The 15267-nt window shown below is 39.4% G+C and overlaps 1 protein-coding gene across 1 annotated transcript in view; it reads left to right on the plus strand.

The window, feature by feature from the left end:
* The window catches only part of FAT3 (FAT atypical cadherin 3), a gene marked incomplete at its 5' end in the record, with an annotated part of 131010 nt that overhangs the window by 20246 nt on the left and 95497 nt on the right, over positions 1-15267 (plus strand). The window contains 2 exons of the mRNA XM_029086072.1: positions 4738-5052; positions 7954-8164. Of these exons, the coding sequence (XP_028941905.1) occupies positions 4738-5052; positions 7954-8164 (526 nt within the window). The remainder of the gene's footprint in view (positions 1-4737; positions 5053-7953; positions 8165-15267) is intronic.

The raw sequence follows: 15267 nt of genomic DNA on the forward strand, positions 1-15267 counted from the left end.
TCTTTTGGGACAGCACTACATTTTATTAGGATAAGTGAAATAAGCAGCTGCCCACTTCTTTTCCACAGTTGCCAAATAAAGGATTAGAATGAGAAGTCATCTAATTTACTACAGCTAACTTAGTATTTGTGTTGAACTGTGAAAAACAAAAATCTGTACCGTTTTTTCCTTTATCTTTGAGCTATGCTGCCTCCACTTTGTAGCATTAATCTGATGAGTAGTTCAGTAATATAATGCATTTCAGAAAAAACATTTCCTTGTAAGAATTTAGCTGCGAATTTAGTCTCTCTCTGAAGTAGGCAGAGATAGTAATTCAGTATATTTGACTTTAAAGTTCCATTCATCTCTCAATGAGCTCTCCTTTATAATCTTCTATTTCTCTTACTTGGGCTGAATTCCAGAGACTCTTACAATAGCTATTGCAGCTCGTTTGCGCATTGGCAGAAGAAACAAACCCATTAGTCACTAACAGCAGGGGTATGCCTCAGCTCTCAGGCTCCCTTTGATCATTTTTCTGTCTCCAGTAACTCAACCAGATTCTCTTTTTGAAAGTTTTCTGAATCAAAATTGCCATTTCTGGCCGGGGGGAGGGAGAGACTTTTACCTGAAACCCTCATTATGAACACCCCTGAGATGAGTCGCAGGCATCTCAGCTCACTTTTTTTGCATTAAGCAGTATCACACGAATGAAAATAAACAAGCAAATATGACACCTTCAGCATTTTGCAATGCTAATGACAGTAATGTGGCAGTTCCTCTTAAGTGAAAAATTGGGTAGGCTGAGTACTTACTCCTGCCAAGTAATGCTATGGAAGAAGATCCTTGTTCTTCTCAAGACTTGATAACTCACATTAAACACCTGCTGACTGTCTTGTTAAAGTAAGACTCCTGCTAGCTGCTCTCTCCAGCTGAGTTAATAATTATTTTTGGAAGTCATGAGTTTTTGTTAATGAGACTAAATATTGTACTTTTTAATTCGGAAGGGTGGTCCTCACAGTTGCATTCGTATTCAGAAAAAATTCAAGAGCTAATCCTTATTCAATTAGATATCACAGTCCAATTCATAGGAGGAGTGACTGTCTCAAGGCAAAATTGATTTTGTCACCAGCACTGAGGTCTGCTAGACTGACACTGTGTTTTAGCCAGTACTTTCACATTAGATGTCTCCTCCATGCTTTCTCCATGGTCATAAAAAGAAGAAATTTTCATATCTAACATTCCATGCAGTTGTATATTAGCAGTTGCTGTTGACCTTGGTTTTCACTGAGAATTTCCCCATCTTGATTACTATGAGAGTCACCTCTTGTTGGGTTTTTGATGCCACATCTTTACAAGCATATATTGAGATTGCCATCTTTGTCATTCATCTGTATCACCTTTCTTCTCTGTTTTTTCCCCACCATGCCATCTGCAGGTTTCTGAACAAAAGGACCACACTGGTCCTGAATTACATCTTCTCTCCTGGCAAGCTCTCCTGTGCCTTGTACATCTGCCTTTCACATTTCCAGAGATACCAGCTGTGAATTAGCTTTTGTAGCTTTGTCCTACAAACGTCTCAGCCTCCCTCCCCTCCCTAGTTACTTTTCACTGTAATTTCCAGCTGTTTAAGGATTTTCCTGCGAATCAAAATTGCTTTGGTTAGAGGGTCCCCTAAGTGCTGGTGAGATACAATGTCCTGATGGGAACGGTATTTGCAGAGTGTTTTGCTGAATGACCTCTCTGGTCCTCCCCATTTTTGTCTGGGAGCAATTTTGAACTGGCAGCAATTTGTTATTTTGTTTTAATGTGTTGTGGTTTTTTTTTTCTATACGGGGAGAGAAGATTTCTGCAACCCTTTTACGCTGTTTATAGCTAGAACCTGAAAGGCTCAGGCTGGAGTCAGGCTGATGGAGCAGAAGAGAGGGGTCAGCTGAGGTGCAGATTTACAGTTAGGGAAATAATTACATCACTGGTGTGAGGACAGCTTAATTAATTAATTTACATGCCCGCAAAGAGAGAACTTTAACTCACACTTCAGCTCCCGTATCTGGCACTCAGAGCTTTCCAAGTGGAGCTGGAGCCTGTCATTTTGAAAAGTTTGGAGTGTCACACAGAGAAAAAGGCTTAGCTGGTGCATAACATTTTTCTCTCCAGGGACCTAAAGTTTTAGACGGAGTAGAATTGACTGACTTCAGGCCTTCTATGTTAATTTCTGTTAATTAGCTGACATTCCATGTTATAGCCATTGCTATTTTCAATTAGCTGTCAGCAAATATTTTCAGTGCAACTCTTCTGTTACAGAATGGCTTTCCCACAAGTCTGAGCTTACAAAAACAATCAAATGCATGTACGTATTTACTGCCACAGCACCAGCCTAGGCAGGATTTCAGCAGTATCCTAACAAACTGTGACAATGTATTGCTAAGATGGGAGTATGGCTTTGCTGCTTGAGCACTCTTTTAAGTAGGTTTTTCATCAAAGTTGCTTGCCTGTTTATAGCACTGTGATTTTCAGAGATTTTATTATTATTTTTATTTGTAAACTTTTTCTTCCCTTGCCCCTTTTTTATTGTAGATCACTGCTAGAAGTTTGTGGGAAATGTCTCCTTTTTTTTTTTTCTTTTTTTTTTTTACAGCTGAGTTGTGTTTCCTGACTCTTCCTAGTATTTTCTATGCATTAAGAACATTTCACTCTAAACAAGCATTTTGTTAGTATTTTTGACCAGCATTTCAATAAGTATGTCTCTCTTTCTCTACACTACAGCCTCTACCGCCCTGCATCATTGATTATTTTATCCGTGGAGTCAGCAGAAAGCCTGAAAAAGGTTTTTCTCTGTTAACCTGTGCTCTTGCTGAGAGCTTGGCCAGTTGTACTGGAGCAGAAAAGAAATAGAGGGGATCAGCCTCTTAAGTGGGACAAAAGTTATTTCTTGCTGAAAGTCTGTAATAGGAGAATTGGCAGAATTGGCTTTTTGTTTGCTGCAGAAGCTCCGAAGATCTCCCGGAGCAGTGGAGTGGAGAGGCAGAGATCCCCGGGTGGAAAGGCAGATTGGCAGCCATGTGTGCAGCCTTTCGGTGTTATAAATGCTATTTGGAAAGTGTGGCGAGTGGGAACTGGATGGCTGAGGACACTGATAATGAGCTGCGGGTCCCCTCCCTACACCCTCGCTGGTGACTGACAGATGGCACCTTGGTGGCTTTGCAGAATGAGGATGGTCCCTATCCAGCTCTCAGCAGACAGTCGTCCCCATCGTGAAGTGGTGATCCCAACAAGCGTTAATTGCCAACCCTGGTGACAGTCTTAGGAGAGAGAGGCCTGAGGCCGATACATTTCGCTGAGAGGACAGACTTCACTCTCAACATGAATTATGGGCTGATTTGGGGCATTTTACACTGCCACTACAGATTGCCATACCATTAATTTTTCTGTAAATAAGGAGTTTTGGTCCCTGAGGCTGTCAGTCCACTCCTTTCCACTGTAACAGTTTTTAAAAGTATAGTTAAAGACAGGAAATGGAAAAGGTCGTTTACCTTTCTCTTACAAAATGCTGTGGTTTTTCTGCTGATCTCAGTACTAAATTGGAGTTACCCTAAGTTTAGATTTCTTGTTGGAAGGAGGGGACAATGGCAAGGGACATTATTCCTGGAAAATTTTGCTCTGCCTGAGGATTATATATCATGACTGTATGATTTGTAAAGGGACACAGAAATGTTTAAGGAAAAATAAAGCATTGAGGAGTTAACCAGCAAAGCAATCGATGTGCAGTGATCAGTATGAGGAGGGAGGGGTATGTAATATCTTGGCTTACTATCATCAAAATTTTCTACTGTGGGAATTGGCACGTTAACATATGTAACTGAAAGTGAAATTTGAACTTCTTTCATGCAAACAGAAATAACTTTCTGCCTTATTTCTTTCTCTTTAAAAAATGAAATCGAAATATTGAGGGAGAAGTTTGAAAGATATTGATTGCATTTTGAAGGCATATTATTAAATCTCTTGAGTGCTTGTTGATCTTGGATCATTTCATTTTCACAGTGTTTCAGACTGAAAATTATTAGTAATTCTTTTTAAGTTGCAACTAAATTACTAATTAACTTTTGTCTCAAAGATTTTATTCCTTACGTGTTTCTGCCAGCACAGTGTGCTCTTCATACAGTGCAGCAGAAATTATTTCCTACCTGCTTCTCTATGCCCCTTGCAATCATATAAAGCAGTTTTGGAATTAATGAGCTGTCAAATCTCAGGTAATGAATGAAAAGAACTGACAGCAATTCTTTTGTTGTTTAAGAAATGCCAAATAATTAATAGAAAAAAAGTGACAGAGATTCTTTTAGGATTTAAGAAGAAATGCATCTTTCAAATTCATTGTATGACTGAAGAAACTTTAAAATATGTCTTCAAAAAAGCAGAGATCCTGCTTAATGGCTTAATTCCAATTCTCTCTTCCGAGATAAACTTGCAGAATTTGAGATAAAAGGATTTTATGTTTTAAGAAATAGATTCCTAGTCCACAGGTTCCCCATTCCACGTTCATCTCAAAAGTAAAAAATGATTCCTTTATTTGCCATTGTGGGCATATTTGAGTTAGGTACTGAGCATGTTTATAGTGAGTGTGTCTTGTGTACAGAGAAGACCATGTCAACTGCAGGATAGGTTTGGGGAGGGAGAAGTGTTTCCTTGTTTTATGGATTTTTTTCCAGTCTGTAAAGTTACCTATTCACTGTACCTAATGTCTCTGCTACTGTTATTTTTCAGGTAATCGTGTCAGATGGGGGCACATCTCCCAAGCAGTCCTCCGTTTGGGTGGTGGTCCAGGTTCTGGATGAAAACGATAACAAACCTCAGTTTCCAGAGAAAGTCTATCAGATCAAGCTGCCCGAAAGGGACCGTAAGAAAAGAGGGGAGCCTATCTACAGAGCTTTTGCTTTTGACAAAGATGAAGGCCCTAATGCAGAAATCTCCTACAGCATCGTGGATGGAAATGATGATGGAAAATTTTTTATTGATCCCAAAACAGGGATGGTTTCATCCAGAAAGCAGTTCACAGCAGGGAGTTATGACATCTTAACAGTAAGTGCTCTTCCATCAACATACAAAACCATAATTTGACTGCCTTTGTTTTAGAAATAGGCCTGCTTGTATAAAGAGTGATATATAACTGTGTTTAATGGCTGTCGTGGAAGGAGTAAGAGAAGCACTGAACTCATAAGAGAGAAGCAATAATATATTGATATAAAGCAGTGAGTTAACGGATTTCAATAGTAGATGTGACAGTGGTTTCACAAGATTTGATGGCAAGGTACACTTATTTACTGCGTGTAGGACAGGCTCAGAAAAAAACTGTAAGGGAGACCCTCATGTTGAGTCACAAGGTTCAGAAGGGACCCCGTTGCTTTCTAAACTCTTTCTCAGAGAGGAGTCTAGGTGCAGCTGGTTCCAGTCCTAGTCCCTGACTTGGTCAATGGTTTATGTCTAAAGGATAATACATGTGCACAATCAATCTTTTATATCACTTAGCTAAGATTTCCAAGTTTCAGTGCTTATTTTCAATTCAGTTACCGAGTATCTGACATGATAAAGATTCTGTCAACCTCAAGGAGTAACTTTGAGAGGCATCCCTACTCAAGGGGGGATCCTGGCACACAGCCCACTGCCATGCATGAGAGCTCCAAGGGCTCTTGAGCTGCTCACTATTTATGCAGTTAGGATGACTGACTGATACTCATATTTGCATACTGATCACAGATGCTGTTTTCTTCCAAATTTGGCTTGAGTTGGACATTGACTAGCACTGTGGCTAGGTGGGCGCATTGCTCACCTTAGTCTTTGGTTATTGTGTTGTTATCTGTCTCCTCTGAGTCCACTTTGAGCTGGATGCAGCAGCCATCGTGACCAGATGCATCCATTATGACAGCTACTGGTGCAGGTGGGGAGGGCAGGAGGGAGCACACCATCACAAAGACCTATATGTAAGATCTGAACTGGGCAGATACTGCTATGAATGGTTATTCACCTTTTGTGCGGACACAACTGTTTGCCCTCATGGAAAGATCCTTATACTGTCCAAGTTAGGTGGCTTCAGGGAGGAGGAGTACTGTGTACAGTATTTTGTAGTACCTTTCTCACCACATTATAAGTAAGGCAGCAATTTCAGTTTAAACTTATCTCAGTCAAAATACTTCTGCCAGAACTCAACTCATATAGACAAGGTCAAAGAAAGAAAGAATACAAGATGGTGATGTTGATATAAAGCAATAAAAGACTTGAATGTGCACTGTTAAGGAGTTGACAAAAAATATCGGAGGTCTGGAGTCTGGCCTGTAGTAAAGGAAGCTGAGAGAGTGGGGCTGTTCAACCTGGAGAAGAGAAGGCTCCAGGGAGATTGTATAGTGGCCTTCCAGTACCTGAAGGGGCTACAAGAAAGCTGGAGAAAGACTTTTTATAAGGGCAGTTAATGACAGAACAAGGGGAAATTAGTTAAAGCTGAAAGAGGGGAGGTTTAGATGAGATATTAGGAAGAAGTTCTTCACTGTGGGGTGGTCAGACACTGGAACAGGTTGCCCAAGGAAGTTGTGGATGCCCCCTCCCTGGAAGTGTTTAAGGCCAGGCTGGATGAGGCTTTGAGCAATCTGATCTAGTGGAAGGTGTCCCTGCTGATGGCAGGGGGGTTGGAACTACATGATCTTTAGGGTCCCTTCCAACCCAAACCATTCTATGATTCTATGAAGCAATGTCACTTACAGTAACGGGTCTCTGTTGGGACACCTTCATAGGGTTGGAAACTGTGATAGGAAAATGAAGAATTATCAAAATACTGAGATATATGTTGTAATGAGTAGAGCACCCTTTGAGGGAGTGAGTGCCTTTCCCTGTGCAGAGCTGGAAGTCACATCTGGGATCTGGCCCTTGTTATAATTCAGCAGCTGAAGATTTTCTACCTTGAAACTGCTCATCGCACCCTCAGCATCTTCTCACTAAGGGTCTGCCCACCTTGAAAGGAGCAGGGGGGCGAGTGTTAGCACCAAACTCACTTAACACATTTCCAGAGAAAGAAATAGGATATGGTATTTCAGGAAAATCCTTCCAATTTTTAACCAACATAGTAACAGTGTATTTACACCAGTGGTCCTATGTAGGCAGAATCATTTCCTTTAGTTTTAAAAGAAAAACCCATTTGATTGACATTGACATTATTCACCAAAGCACCCATTTTGCAACCTACATTCTCCCTTTCCTTGTACCCAGTGTTTGTGGCTACTCATCTTGTCTTTTATGTGCTAAAACCATAAAGCATGCCAGGCAAATATCAAGTCTATCCATCCCTCTAGAGGCCATTATAATAAAAAGAATTAGCACCAAGCTGGGCAACTCTTAATGAACATGACTGAGAGGAGAAAGCAAGGAAAATAAATACGGCTAAATTTTAAATTATATTTGTTTTGGAGAACGAGGGAAATGATCTGAAACTTATTTAGTTCAATTAAAGATCCTGAAGAAGGCAATGTATGGAATATCAATATTATCTGCAATACAGATGCCATTTAAAAGCGATCAAACATGATCTGGGTGAACATGTGTCGCAAGTGAATGACATCCCACAGAGTCATTATAAAGCTCCCAGCTTTGCTGCAAAAAGAAACTGAATGGAAGATGAAATTGGAGACAGAAGCTGGTTCTGGAGAGGAGGATCTGTGTCGGGAGCACTTGAATTGCATCTCCAGGAGGCCTTATACCAGCATTTCTAAAACAAAACATTTCAGTTTGACATCAGTCCTTTCAGTAAAAAGTCAGAGTGTAATGGAAAAAATGAGAATTGAGAAAGAAGCGCTTATCTCCCTCTTTTTTCATGGGATTTTACGTGGAGGATTAAAAAGGCCATTTTCCAAGCAGTCATCATCATGCAATAGAATTAGGTCTGAACTGCCAAGCTGTGATGCTCAGTCTGAGTCCTCTTTTCTTTGTACCTGCCAGATAAAAGCAGTGGACAATGGCCGGCCCCAAAAATCTTCAACTGCACGCCTCCATATTGAGTGGATAAAAAAGCCTGCGCCCTCGCCCGTGCCCCTGACTTTCGATGAACCCTTTTATAACTTCACCATCATGGAAAGTGATAAAGTGACAGAAATCGTTGGGGTGGTCTCTGTGCAGCCATCTAACATTCCTCTCTGGTTTGATATTGTCGGTAAGTTGGGAGCCAGTGGTCTGAGGAGGACACTTCAGAAGCAAAGCATATGGATGTGTGGTTTTGAGAGCAAGAAAACTAACTGTGAACTGTCCCCCCAAATTAAAGCCACTTTCGTAATGCTGAAATTAAAATGCTATTTTAATGTAACGATAACAATAATAATAATATTCCTGCTTTTGTTATGATTCCTTAGCTAAGCTGAAAAAAAAAGCGCTGTATGGCTGAATTGTTTTTTTTCATACTATGTTATTTACTGCAATCTTAATGTTGTCTGTCATTTAAATTCTATTGTCATACTTTGCTAATCTCATTTCTAAATGTATTTATGGTACTTAGACTTGCTGTCCCTCATTTCTCTCTTTCTTCACCTTTTTTTCTGCATTCTGTTCTTTTTTTTCTGCTTCCGACTGCCCTGCTTCAAGGTGGCAAGCATGCTCGAGAGATGTTCTATATTCTACAGACAGCTTGTGGGCAGAACTGTTCAACAGAAGGTACCCTTAGTGCAAACACATTTGCTAAAATACAACTATCCAGGCTGCCTTTTATTTTTGCAAGTTCTTTGAGACAATTTATATTACATCTTTCATAAGTGCCTGTGACAGGATGCGATGCGACACATGGATGTGCTGCGTTTCTTTCTATGACAGCTTTTACCGTATTTGTGTCCAATTATTATCATTTTATTCACGGATTTTCCACAGTTTATCACAAATAATTAATTCAAACTTTTCACAGTCCAGTGCCATCCATTTAACTGTGAAACAGAATGGGATGCATCAACATATGGGTTACAAATGGAGCCACCAAAAGTTTGTCTTGAATGCAAGCTGAAAAAGAGAAATGTGTTTTGATGTGAGATTTCAACCACAAAATTGCCTTACATAAAATTGGTTATAAAAGCAGGGAGGGAGAAATATCCTTAGCACAGAGGAGGAGAAGCCATGGACGTAACGATCTTAAAATCTCAGGGAAATACCACTAAGGGTGTAACTGCCAAAAAGACAGGGAGTAAAGGGTTTCACTTGGTTGCAGTGGAGAAACAGGAATCAATGTTCCTAAGCATTTCTTTCCCACTTCTGCTGCTGATTCAGTTATGTCATTTTAAAAAACTCATTTAACTTCTCCAAAATGAGACCTTTCCCTGCAGCACAACGACCCTGCAAAGTTATTGTGCTATTTAATATTTTCAGATACTCGTACGTAATGTTCGTATACCTTTGGATGTAAAACACTGTGTCTGCACAAAGTGGTGTTATTTAAATGAAAGATTAAAAAGCAAATACTATATGAAAGATTAGAGAAACAAAAAGCCTTTGCGACAGACTTAGTGGAGAGGGTGCATCAGCAGTCTTTATTTACAGGGATTGAGCCTGGCTCTCATTTCAGCATAGCTATTTGCAGATGGGTTTAGCCAAGAGGAAGGACAAGCACCACAAGAGAAGGAGTCTGGCAGAGTCGTTTTCATCCACCTTTTATTGCCAGTTTGTGCAGATGAAAGACAGAAGCAGCAACATTTCCTCTTTGAATTTGTAGCATGGTTTCTGATGTGCCAACCACATTAAAATTAAACCCAAAGCTATTATCATATTCTAGGGTTCCTGCTAGCTCCTGGGGATGGACAGCATATGTTTCCTACAGTTTTCCTCCCATTCCCCTGCTTGTTTCAGTGTGCTACAGACAATTTATTAGCTAATGTTTACATTCTCTTTCTTTTCCTCACTGACCCTAACTTTCCTCCCAGGAGAAATTCATCTTTATTGATGTTATTGACAGTTGTTTCCCAATTGAACCTTTTGCTGTCTTTCTCAGCCTTTTGGACCTTTCCATGGTGCATTCACCAGTTCTCATTAAAATTCTGCCTGTGTTAAGCAGTAAGAGAAGTCCTAGCTCTTCCGCTGTGTTCTTTTACATTATTAGAGTCACCTGCAATCTAGTAACACCTTATAATAATATTTCTTTTTTGCCTACCAAACAAAGATGATGGAGAGAGCATTATGAAATTTAAGCCTTTAATTTGTTATTTAATGGGACCTTTACAGCTAAAATAGTTCAAATTGTTTAGAAAAAGATTTTTGCTATTTAAACAACCCTAATGATTTCCCTGTAGGCTGTAGCTCCTGATGCTGCATGATGCTGCATCACTGCAGAGGGTCACGGAGACAGAGCTTCCCTAGACTTAATGAGAAATTGTAGCCCTGACTATCCAGTTCGGTACTGTTACCTTATGAATTTTGTTATTAAATATTACTGCTGTTATAAATAATAGCACTAGCAACAGCACCCATTTCTGCAACAGAAATAGCCAACATGCAGAAGACCCTGTTGTACCAGACACCCTGCAGGCAAAGTGCAAAGCCAAAACCCACCCTGAGAGATTTATAGATAGAACACTGTAAGTTTAGATTATCTTTAGTCAGTGTCAGTATCAAAATGACTTTTTCTCCTTGTTCCTCAATATCGTCATGTGGAAAAAGTGATGTTGATATTTTCCTGTTGGGGGAACATTGAGGTCTAGTGCTGAAAAGCACAATGAAAAATGTGGGTTATTAGTAGAAGTTAGTTGTCATGTATAGAAAGCTGTATGGGACTGCTGATGCAAGGGATGGTTTCCATGCAGCTATAAAACCTAGACCTGATCCTACTCCATCTGGTATTCTGTGATTTTGGACCTCCGTGAGCAGTTCACAGTAATGTCAACAAAAGCCCTGAAGGCTTATGTAGAGGCATGGTTTAATATAGAGTTTGCAGCTTGACCTTTATGTTTATGACCTTTTCAAACTAAATGGGCATTGGAGTTCCAGAGGACCTCTTTTTTAATGCATGACATGCACTTTCTTGCAGCTGAAAAAAGAGAGAGGGTGGATGAAGTTTGGCTATGTAGTATTCTGTCTGCCTAACTTCAGCATCTAATTTACACCTAAATTATACACACTTTAAGTAACTGTTTAAGTTCTTGAGTTACTCAGCTCCAAGAGAGGAATGTGCCTTGCAGAAAGGGAGATAATCTTCCCTCCATGGACCGGAGAGGAACAGGATGCTTGCCTGTTTTTTTCCTTGTTTAATTGGGAGTGGTTGAGATGTCATACCTGGTTTCTGTTTTCAGACTGCATTCAATGCCATTCTCAGTTCATGCAGATCCCACAACATGAAAGACTTGAACATAGGTTGTTACAGTTGTGTTAAATTTATTCAGTCATTTATGATAAACTAATTTTCAATGGTAACTCCAAAATAAATAAGAAATTTTTATTTCTCCCAGGTAAATTGAGCCCTCTCTGTCTCTTCCTTCGTTTGTTAGTGGTTGGAATGGTGTGATGATTACTTTGACACTGGAGCTAAGCTGCATGGTGCTAGTTTTTGCTTAAGTAGCATGTTGCACAACATCTCTCTGATTCTCCAAACAGGCCTCCCTCTATCTTTCTTTCTTCTGCCTTTATAAGAGCAGCCAAACTTTAAAAGCACATCAGAACTTTTTATCAAGGGTGCTTAAATGGCAATAATTTTAAGATCTATTAATTTCAATTAATTGACCATTTATTTTACAGTGCTGCAAATTTTCATTAATGTCAAAAACATGTAGCTCCCTAGCCTCCTTTGAATTATCTTCTCTCAGAACTAGCTGAAGTACCTTTCTGATTTCTTTTCTGCTTTTTATGCTCTGGCCTTCAGCTTCTTAGCAGCAAACCCAAGGCTTTGACTCTCCTTAGAACAGTTTTATCTGAAAATTCAGAGTCTGCATTATATTCTTTTTAGCATGATATAGTACATGAGAGAATAAATATTTGCATGTTGTGTTACTAATATTCATTTTGTTATGATTAGCAAAAGTCTGTAGTTGACTTTTTATTTCTTGAGGCAGTTGCTAAGTTTATTTCATCCTTTTTTGAGAACAGAAAAATTGAAATTTTTAGCTGTGCTTCTTTTCCTGAAAATCCTAGAGGTACTTCAGACTCACTCTTGAGTTTCAGGGTGGATTAAATCTCTTCATTTTCCTCTGATTCTCTTCTCTGAGCAATGTGAGAATTGTAGCAGTTGGCCCAGTTTATCGTTTTTGTCCTTGGTCATGTTAGATTACTTTGGGGCAAGAAAAATAAGAATCTTATCTTCCCTGAAAAAATGTGTTTTAGAGATCTGTTCTCTAAATTAGATCATCTCCTGTATTTCTCTTCTTCTCCACTCATCCATCATGGCATGGTAGACCAAATGAGACTTGTGTGAAGATCTCAGTATATCCTGGCTTTGTTAAGTTTGGACATGGAGCATGTATGGTCTTTGCTGTCTACCACTGAAAGAAGACTCTTGCCAAGTTTTAGCTTTATTTGATTGGGGAATGTCTTCCAGAATTCAGTGTTATTCATCTTTACATCTAAGACTGAATGAGTCTGATTTTCCACAGTCATCAGATATTTCTGAGACGTATATTCAATCGCTCTATTCTGGATTGTTCCACTGGAAAAGAGGGAGAAAATACTCACATGGGACTTAGTTGCCTACAAGTCCTCCAGGTTTGCTGACATGTTTTCTTCTCAGAGGAGAAAATAATTTCTCACAGCAGCATAATCCTGTCTTAAACTATGTTATCAGCAGCTGATAGGAACATAGAGAGGCTCAGCATCTTCCCATAATGGAACCTCATCTAAGAAACGCACTACAAAAAAAATCATTGCTTTCAGTAAATGCAGTAATCAAAATATAAGAAGAATATACTTAAAATAATAATAATAATAATAAAACAACCACTGGAATTCAGATGCAGAGCCCACATTCTGTGGGAATACCAGATCTACATTGTATCTTGCCTTAAGCAAATTCTTCATCTGACCTCTAGAAACCCATTTTAACAGTTCAGGAAGTTTTCCTTGGCCTGTCTGTTGCACCAAATGAGTAGTAAGCTTTCCATCAGAAGGTCCGCTCCTGTTAGTTGTGTAAGGTTCAGTGCTTTTTTATTAAAAGGACAATTAATTCTTTCCAGAGCATAGGGGACTTTGGTCAGAAGAAAAATATGTTCGTAGTGACTATGAAGCCAAGAAACAAGCTAAGAACCAAGGTAACACTCCAAATTCAGCCAGAAAATGTAACCAAGACTACTCTACACCAAGAACACAGTCTATACTCTGTTGGCTCAGAGGTGTCTTGGTTCAATTTCCTGAGATCTCCTTCTTAACCATACTATACCATCTGTTAAATTGAAAATCAGGGCTGTGCTGGAAAGGTCTCACGAAGCTGTAGTGAGAGCCAGCTAATAAGATCTTTTGTACTGGGGCTGTTTCTACAGCTGTCCTGACTTGATAACAGCTGGAATTGGCTAGAGTTATGTTGGAAAATCCTATATAAACTGTAACGTGCTTTCAGATAACATAAAAAAAAAAAAATCCTAGTTGTAGAAATACAATGGTTCCAAGGCTTATGCAAGAGCATTAAGATCAGTCTCAAGAAAGTAAGGGTGGAAATCGTCTCACTTAACTTTAGGTGTCCAAAGCATAGACATAGCTATCTGTGCTAGATGTCTTTGAGAAGCTTAATGATCAATTAGAGAGAAAAAGCACTTTTTGGACGAATTTGTATCATCCAAACATGATAAGTCTTCTCATCCAAAGATGGCATTGCAAGTAGATGTGGACTTTTCATGAAATCCCACTCTAAATGCTTCAGTCTAATCAGAGTATTTTAAGGAAAGCCTTTAATCTGTATTGAAGATATATCAGCATTTCATCTTAGCCTGCAGTGGTATTAGAACAACAGCTAAATTGCATCTCTCTGGGGTCATTCGCTGTTAAAATACTTTCTCAGGACAACCTGTCTGGCCAACCTGCCAGTTCAGTCAACTTGTCTTCTTTATCCTTGATTTTCCCAAAGTGCCTGAGGAACTCACAAATGTATTATCTCCATTTGAAATATTTCTTTCCTAATGCAATTGCATGCACATTAACAAAGACAGCTTCTACATGTCTTGTATCTGAAAGCAGATTTTAGTAGACAATAAAAAAGAAAGCGTGTGCCATATGTTGGAAAACGGAAGAAGTAATATAAATTCACATTAATAAAACTGAGCAGCTGAACAAGATTTCATCATCCTTAGCCCCCTGTCACCTAAGATTGCAATCAAAGATAACGTTAAATGGTCAATAGCAGCATTGGTAAAACTTGATGCTGCAGGAGTTTACAGCATGGCAGATGAGCTCGCTTCAAAAGGGTTGGTAGTTACCTGGCAGCATGCTTTCGAAAACAGTCCTCAAGTACCCTAGAAGTGTGTGAAGCTGACACCTTCTCAGCTGTCACTTCCTGTGGGCTCAGCCCTCAGCATGAGCACCTTTGGAAGGAAGTGGTTTCATGCAGAGTTCCCAGAATAGTTCAGCTGCAGGAGGTTTTAAGAGAAAAGTCCTGTTTGTTTTTACACGACTCTCTCTGTACCCCTTCAACACCCATCCTTCAAAGATAATTTTGTTGGGTGCTTCTCTGGGTGCTTCATAGTAGGCCTTGCATAGACTTAATACATCTATGAGACTCTTAGAGTTTAGCAATTACACTTAATTCAGTAATTATTCTTCAGTGCTCAAGTGCAACTTCAGAAGCATTCATCATATGAGGAGCTGTTTTGAAAGTATATGAAAACTGAGGAGCAGTACAAAGCATTTTCAGACTTCCTCCAGTACTCTAGATGAGAGGCAGAACCCTATGTCTCAGGCAATATTTCCAGAAGTTCAGCCACCTGAGTCATTCTTCATTGTCAACATCTGACCAAGGTCTGTTAAAATGTACCAGGCTGAATCAGGAATAAATCAGGATTTCACTCCAAAAGAGATTATAACCACAAATCTCACAGCAGGATGTTCTCTGATCCATCTCTATCTCAGTTTTTGATGCAGTTTCTGCACTGTTTAATAGAAAATGAATCAATGTAAAATAAAGTGCATTGCCTGGTTAGTTAAAGGTATAGGCTACGGTGGGGTGGCTGGTGACCAAGATTTATTTGCTTGCCACTAGACCATTCTGGAAGATGTGAATAACAGAAAAACTCGTATGATGGATTGGATTCAGTTCTTATTGTAGGGGAAGAATAGACTCAACTTAATGAAAATGTCTTGAGGAAGTTGGTGTGT

The sequence above is a fragment of the Antrostomus carolinensis genome, unplaced genomic scaffold (genome assembly GCF_000700745.2).
Source record: "Antrostomus carolinensis isolate BGI_N321 unplaced genomic scaffold, ASM70074v2 scaffold1007, whole genome shotgun sequence".
In the NCBI taxonomy this organism is placed as follows: Eukaryota; Metazoa; Chordata; class Aves; order Caprimulgiformes; family Caprimulgidae; genus Antrostomus; species Antrostomus carolinensis.